The sequence below is a fragment of the Quercus lobata genome, chromosome 6 (genome assembly GCF_001633185.2).
Source record: "Quercus lobata isolate SW786 chromosome 6, ValleyOak3.0 Primary Assembly, whole genome shotgun sequence".
Lineage (NCBI taxonomy): Eukaryota > Viridiplantae > Streptophyta > Magnoliopsida > Fagales > Fagaceae > Quercus > Quercus lobata.
Window position 1 is genome coordinate 21,096,690 of NC_044909.1, and position 8,528 is coordinate 21,105,217.

General features: G+C 31.6%; 1 protein-coding gene across 1 annotated transcript; it reads right to left on the bottom strand.

The window, feature by feature from the left end:
• Positions 1-4,293: 4,293 nt before the first annotated feature.
• On the bottom strand, positions 4,294-7,396 carry LOC115994130 (transcription factor MYB46-like). Its single transcript, XM_031118170.1, has 2 exons — positions 6,941-7,396; positions 4,294-5,508 (listed from the first exon to the last, which is right to left on the bottom strand). The coding sequence occupies exons 1-2, from the start codon at positions 7,225-7,227 to the stop codon at positions 4,854-4,856; spliced, it is 942 nt and encodes a 313-aa protein (XP_030974030.1). The 5' UTR covers positions 7,228-7,396; the 3' UTR covers positions 4,294-4,853.
• Positions 7,397-8,528: the final 1,132 nt, after the last annotated feature.

Here is an 8,528-nt window from a genome sequence, read left to right on the forward strand (position 1 = left end):
TTGCTGCAACTCACAGAAAATTTGGGAAGGCATTTGATGGGACAAGTACTCTAGTAATGACCTACATGATCAACAAATGGAAGACCAAGATCAGCTGAAAGAGGCTATATAATGAGAGAGATCCTCCTGAAAGAGGGAGGGAGAATCCTAGAGAGAGAAATACTGTAGCAAATCGTTCTTGAGATCAATCTAATACAAGTATTTGTCCTTGGATCTTGGCTGAGGATGAGTATTCTTCATTTTTCCTTGTCTTTTTTTTCTTCTTCGACTGTGCTAGGTTATTTGATTCAAGTTCATTGTATTATGTCAACTCATTCTTGGTACTTACAGAATCTATCTTAGAATTATATTAAATGAGTAAGATTCTAATCTAATTAGATTATATTTCAAATATTAATGGCTATGTCGTTTTTGAAAAAAATAATGAGTAATGTGATGCAGATACATTAAGGAAGAATAAAATATTTTAATATTTTATATTGTTTTCTTCTTTCATAGTTGAATTAGGGTTTTAATTGTTTTTCTTTTTCAAGTTAAATTGTTTTTCCTTTTTCAAGTAGACGTAGGTTTATTATGTCTTTTCCTAAAAGGAGTAGGAGAAATTCTATTCCTATAAATACTCTTTATAGAGAGGTTGATTATCGTTATGTGTTGATTAATAAAAGCTTGTTAGAGAGGTTTTCTCTATTATTTTGCCTACTAGCCTAGTGTTCTTGTGGAACTTAGGTTTTGTGGAAAAATTGTAATAATTGTGTGTTACAGATTCTGCTTCTACACGCCTACGCTGCATCATAATGTTACAGACATAAACTATTTTATAATATTTTTACAAATTACTGATATAGCTTTAGTATTTTCCAAATAGTTACTGCAAGTAAAATTGTGATGTTAGTGATGGACCCATATTAGAACTAGTAAGAATTTGCCATATCAGCAGTTTATAAAAATGTTGTAAAATAGTTTGTATCTGTAGTATTACTCAAAAATAATTTCATTAAGTGATTCAAAACATCAGTTTCATGGTAGCATTTGTCGATACTTTCAAGTTTGAAAGTTAAAGGTAAAGACAATTTTGGTACTGGTTAGTGGTTATCCAATTACAATAGTGGCTCTATATAGGCCTTCGTTTTTGCGTATCCCTGACATTGTAAATCATGGTTAAATATTGGTTTGTTTAATCATTAATCATTAGGGACTCTCAAGCCTTTATTTAAAAATTTCATGATTCAAAAAAAAAAAAAATTCCCGTGATTCCTTTTCAATATCCAAACATAATGATAATAAATTTTTTAGAAAAAAACACATACACAAGAGAGAAGGAAAGAGGTTCTAACATAAAGGCACACCACAACTTCACTCAAAAACTATGGTAACCTGTTTAAATCAGTTGACTCTCACATCCAAATACTTAAATTATTTATGATAAGTTCCAAAATAAAAACATTTACCCCATTAACACATGACAAATAAATAGTAATACATTGCTATAAATGCAAAGTTTTGATGACATGAAAGAATACTTGATAAAGAGAATTTATTTCCTTATAAAAGAATGCGCACGCACACACACACATATATAAAGCAATGTTACACCACTTTCAATTTTTTTTATTGGATATAAATTTTAACGAATTTTTCATTATTCATTAGATCGATTACATTTTTTTTCTTATACCATCCATACTTAAAAATTTGAAGATGATCAAAGATGAATAACTATCTCATCTATAAAATATTTAAATTTCAAGTTTTATATTTTAAAATTTCTATTCATAGTTAATAATAGTTTATTTTCATGAAATTTGGCATGTATGTTAAGAACATAGTGAACATGTAATCTAAGGGTGAATTTATCAAAATTTGCATCCAATTAAAAAAAAAAAAAGACTTAAATTGTGTAATGATACTTAAAGTTATCCCATGAATAACTTTTTTTTGAGAATGCATCACATGTCACTAACTTTAACTATTAGAGGTTCCTGTTGATGTTAGTTTTACCTTTCAGGATTTTTTTTTTCATTTTGTTTTATTGAATGATTAAATTCATTGCATGAAAGGCACTAAAACAGGGCATCCAAAATACAACCACACTGAAAGCAAAATATACACTAGGAAACATCAGGGTTGCAAGCATTGACAAAAGTCAGGAAAATATGGAGGTAGGATCTCCAAAAAGTGAGGGTGGCAATTCATGTTGTGGGTCAGGTTTGTGTTGTGTGGAGCCATGAATATTTGACTCTATAGATTGACCCGAACTTGACCTATTTAGTAAATGTGCCAAGAATCCTCAACCCTAATATGACATGTTTATTAAATAGGTCGACCTGACACGACATGTTTAACTCGTTTAATTAACAAATCATGTAAATGTCAATACAAATTACATGTTTAATAACCTGTTTGATTAATAGGCAATACATGATCAAAATAATCTATTATCAAATCCCATATATCTAAAATTAAAATACAATTACAACCATAAACATAGTAATAAACATATAATTACAACAAAAAATTAAGCAATGATAATAAAATAATAATAACAAAAGCTAATACCCTTAAAAGTTAAACGGGTCAAACAGGTCAAACGGGTTCACATGTTGAATATAGATATGACTCATTTATTAAACGGGTTAGCCGTGTTGACCCGAATATGACTTGAACTCATTTAGCCTCAACCCATAATCTGTTTATAAATAGGTTAATCGTGTCAAGTTTGCGGGTCATGTCAGATTTTGCCACTTCTGCCAAAAGGTGACTATGATTATGATTTGCCCCACTTGGCCAAGCAGTGAGCTGCCTTGTTAGTAGATCTAAGAACCCAATTGAAGAAGCAACAAAGATCACTACTGCTACTTGCCAGGCATGCTTAATTTGAGCACTGTTGTTTTTGGGCTGGAACTTAAGCCTTTAGTTTGGCATGCTTTCCTAAGGGACCAAGACTAGTGCAGCGAGCTCAAGTTTTGATTCTAAGGGTGTGTTTGAATGCTGCTTATTTAGCTGAAATTGAAAAATTATTGTTAAAAGTACTGTACATAAATGTGAAAATTAGTTGAAATAGTACAGTGAGGCACATGAATAGTGCCAAAAAGTGCAGTAGAGTCCATAAATAATAACCAAAATAAGCTGAATAATGAAATAATTTTAATTTTTCATTTCAATCCAAATGTACCCTAAGACTTTTTCAAATAGAGTTGGGTTGGCTTTAGGCTTATTGCATTGGCCTAGAAGATGTCCAAATAGAGCATTAGGCCCAAAACTACTTAAAGGTACCTAAAAAACAAAGAGACAAATGAAAAACAACGAATCAAAAATGTTGGATCATTTTTTATTATTATTTATAATTGGATAGCTACAATAATGGGTAAGAAGAATTTAAACTCAAGATATTTTTGTTGAAAATATCTAAAAAATTTAATTGAGTTACAACAATAATAACTAAAAAAATTAATCATGAACCATAAAATTACATGCTTTGGTCCAACCAAGTCCAGTAAAGCTTGAAAAAACAAGCAATTGAAATGTCCAATCCAATACAGTTAAAGAATTGTCAATGCCATTCACATGAAAGATCCAAATATTTAATTAATGATCAGCCAGTACATCGTTTTCGAAGAAAACAACCTTCCAATTTCCAAAATTAAAATAATTGATGCTTACATATGTTAGTTATGGTCCTCGTGGAATCAAATTCTAAAGGGAAATGATTTGAATGACCACTTTCTTCATCCGTCATTCAAAGTGAAAATGGCCACCATGTCCTCTTGCATAACTATATTATTCGAGGTCATTTTCCAAGATTGCTTTCTATTCACTTCTTGAATAAGTGGTTCATTGACATGACAAATTTCTCTTTGCACTGATTATCTTCATATAAATAATGACAGGTAACCCTATATATTTTGCTTTCTTTGGGCATAGCAATGAAGATGAAAGAGTTATGATTAGTCCCAAAACCCACCCAATTGGGCTAACTAACCAATAATATAACGGGGGATAAGTTTTACAATGAGAGCAAGCTGACTATGTACTCTTTATTGTGGACTTGATTTCCAAGTGGACATCCCAACTAAGTGATTAAACCCCATCAGAAGAAAAATGATCCACTTAGGAGAAAAAGGATTCATTCAGATTGGAGTATAGCCGAAGTTGTGTGCATGTCCTTGTGTGTCTGTTTGATAACAGTTTTTAATCTCAAATTTTCTAACTACAATTATATTTAACCCATTTCAATAAATAAACTTTCAACAAAAAGTACGTGAGAGAGAGAGAAAATTTTCATAAATTCATCAATACACATGTAGTACAATCTACTTTTAGTCCCACTAACAACATTAACTTTCATCCTTACATCATTCTGTACATCTCATACAATACTACAACTTATATTTACCAACCTTGGCCCAAAAAGGGAGAAAGAAAAAAAGAACTTACATATATATATACCAACTAAAACTAGATGTCCCTCTCTACTTTTATGTGGCCTTTAACATGCATGAAGATAGCAATACCTACCCGGATGCTCAAACAATTGACCAACTTGCTCTCTCTCTAGCTGCACAATAAGGTAAATGTACATTCAAGAATATCATAATGTCACCAATATATACCACCTTCAAATGTGACCTTTATTTCAGTCTCTTCCCATACAGTAAAGCACAAGAAACTCAGTCTTGAGGCTAACCAAAAGCCAGAGGGTAGTTTGTTATAAACAATGAATTTTTACTTTTTATGAAGCCTATTATGACTAGGATATTGGTAGCTTTATGGAAAAAAAATTCTAAGAAAAGTATATTGAAAGAGAAAAAAAAAAAAGAAAAAAAAAAGGAAAATATTATAAGGTCACAGATCAATTACTCAGCTTGAAAATCAAGTAAAGGAAAAGAGGGAACATCCTTCATCAACTCCTCCAAGTCCCATTCCTCTCCTTCCCAATAATTTCCAACTCGAGCTAAGTTTTCTGCTCTATTATTGTAGTTACTGCAGTTGCTGATGTTGTTCAGGTTATTTGAGGTGTTATTATTCATTGTCCTATTATTATACATATTTTCAGTTTTAACATTTTCTTCAATGCTAATACTCTCTAAAGGAGGAACACCATCTAAGCCCATATCAGCACCCCCAAAGACTCCATTTCCACCATAAAAACAATCTCCATTGACACCAATTTGAGTCATGTATTGTGGTGCTGCATTGAAGTATCCACTTGCACTATTGGACATGTTTAGGCCATGATGGATCATAGGCAATGGATCAATCATGTGGTTTAAGGTCATAGCCTGCATGGAATTTGTTGTTGACGATGATGAATCCAAGTACAAGGGCATGATGCCTTGTTCTTGCATGGAAATTAGCCCTCCCATGACATCTTTAGGTGATGATGAATCGCTTGTATTTGGTGAGGGTGTAGATGAAAAGTTCTTAAGCCTTTTCTTTATTGTTGAATTCCAAAAATTCTTGATTTCATTGTCAGTTCGTCCAGGCAAGCGTGCTGCAATTTGAGACCACCTTGAAATGAGAAACATAACAAAAGTGTCAGTTTCAACTAAAGTGTATTATGTATTATTTATTTTCTGAATGCATGATTTGCATGCTAAAACTAGAACTCAGAAAAAGGTAAGGAGTGTCTTTAACTTAAAGTGCAGACATCGACACCACGTTACCTGTTTTCTTTTGGGTCAACTTTGTCTTTCAAAAGAAGTATTTGAAAACCAAAATTATATGTTAAGACTCTAAATTATGTAATATTTTTTGCTTTTTAAGTGTGTTTTTTTTTCCCCATGAAAGCTTAATTCATTAAACAAAAATAGGGTATGGAGTGTCTTCAACTCAAAGAGCAGTTGTCCACATCAGAAGATCAATGTCCCTTTCAGCTCTAATCCTCCAAAAAGAGTGTTTCAAATATATAATATAACCAACCCTCGTGTACATAAGTCCAGATATATAATATACTACACAAATGAATAAATACAAACGCATAATTGTTTATTATGTTTGTGTAAATATGTATAAATTTTAAGGTTCATCAGAAGAATGTAAAAATTACAGGTCATATTTAATGGCTTACAGGTCATATTATATTGGTTAGGAGATTTGGATGAGATACGTAAAACATGGGCTGATTATGTGCTTGTTTGACTCTTTGCACACACTTAGTGCTTTTCTTTTTCCTCTCTCTCTCTCTCTCTCTCTCTATATTGATTTATTATTATTATTTATTTACATTTTGGGTTCCAGGAGTTTCCACTGTAAGTAAATTAGAAAACATAATTACTACTATTTATACCATGTATCCTTTTTAAATTTATTTACTTATGTACAAAATTTTTAATTTTTTTAAGATACAATTTATTAACTTTCAACGAAATTCTTATGTTCCTTTAGATGCACCTTCTTGTTGAAATTTATTTGTTAAATTTTGATTACAATATAATTGGACCTGAAAAGGTGAATTTTAAAAAATTGTATATAAAATAAAAAAACCTAAATTACTAAAAGAAAAAACCGTTAGCAATAGTTCATAATGCCATAATCACATTATGATCGAATTTCTATCCTCTTCTTTTTACGTCATTCACATAAAAGAAAATGCTTATAAAATTGATTTAAATTTTAAATAAACAAAGTATAGAAAAAAAATATATATATATATATATCTTTTTTTTTTTCTTTAAGGAAAATATTTTATCAAACACAAGAAAAATTAAACCGAAATAAAGTTGGGTACATCAAAGGAAGGCATTAACAAACTCAAGGAAACACTAAACCATTTATTTCCATACAGAAACCCCAATTACAGTACCTAAAAAAAAAAACCAGTTAGTGCGCACACACATATATATATCAGAAGTTCTAAATAAAAACATCAAAATACATTATGACAGTACAGAAAACAGTTAAGCATGATGCAAATGATTATGACAGATATGAATGGATGAACCTGTTGCCAAGAAGTGAGTGCAAATGGATGATGAGAGCTTCTTCTTGAGGCGAGAAGGCACCGCGCTTAAGGTCAGGCCTCAAGTAATTAATCCAACGAAGGCGACAGCTCTTTCCACACCTCTGCAAGCCAGCATTTCTTGCTACATCACTCCAGCAGCCTTGTCCATTGTTCATCATATAGTTCATGAGCTTGTCATCCTCTTCTGGTGACCACAAACCCTTTCTAAGCTTATTGTTGTTAACTTGGTTGTTTTTCCCAACTGATGAGAGCTCAGGCTTCCTCATTATTTTTGAGAGACTAGCTAGCTTTAGATCCAATATTTGCTAGCTAGCTTATTGATATATGAGTATTTTGATTTCTCTCCCAAATGAGTTGATGTAGATTGGTGAACACTTTATAGATAAAGAGCTAGCTTGAGAGAGAGAAAGAGAGAGAGAGAGAGTGAGTGAGAGAGGAGGCTTCATGAGGTGGGAAAAATGATCATGATTATACTGATGGTTGTGGGGTTTGCTTAGAATATAGGGAATAGAGAGAGAAAGAGAGAGAAGTGTTGGTTGATGGGTCTGAGTAGAAAACGGTTTGGAGGGGGACCTGAAGAGAGAGAGAGAGAGAGAGAGAGAGGGAGGTCGTCTTGTCTTTGACTCCATGACTCCATAACCTTTGTCTTTTTCTATTACATATTTCTCTTCACTCACAAGGTAATCATCAAATATAAATCATAAAGAGCATGAAGAAAAATATATCAAAGTTTGTTTTATAACCAAGCCAATGTATTTGCTTCCACTTCACATAATCTCTCTCTCTCTCTCTCTCTCTCTCTCTCTCTTTCTGTCTTTCTCTCCTCCACACGTGTATCTGAAGGTAAAAAATAAAATAGTAAAAATTAAACGATGATGATGATGCACGTGGGGCATGATCAATCCGTCCAAATCAAACGGTTTAGAATTTAGTCGAGACTAAATATTAGTAATACAACTCTTTTTCAACACATTTTTTACAATTCTGCTAAATAATTTCATGTTAACTGAAGAAATTACTTTATGTCAAATTTGTTTGCTTTATATTATATTTTTGACCAATTTTATAGGTTATGAAGTTAATGGAACTAACTTTTTAAATTCCACTTATCATTTTAGTGTTTATGCTAATTTTTTATTAATTGGACTCCACAATAATTTATCTTTAAATGATACCATATGGTGCTTGTTAACATTTCTCAAATATAATTGAAATTTTTTTTACTTTAAACTAAATCCATCACTTACCACTTTTATTTATGATCAATCACAATAAACTATATGTCAATAATGGTAAAAAAATATATATTAATATTGTTCTACTCATTGTTTGGCTAAGATGCTCCCTTTAAAGTTACATAGAGAAATTGAGGAAAAGTATTTAGTGGTTACTCTCCATAATATAGAAAAAATGCCTATAAAAAATTTTCACTTGAGAGGTAGGAAAAGAAGAGATTTGGAACTTTCTCAGACACCTTGTTATTTGCAAACATTGAGTTTTCAGTGAAAGTTGCACACCACCATCATGTTCTTCTGTTGACTACACAAAAACTTTACACCTAGGTGAT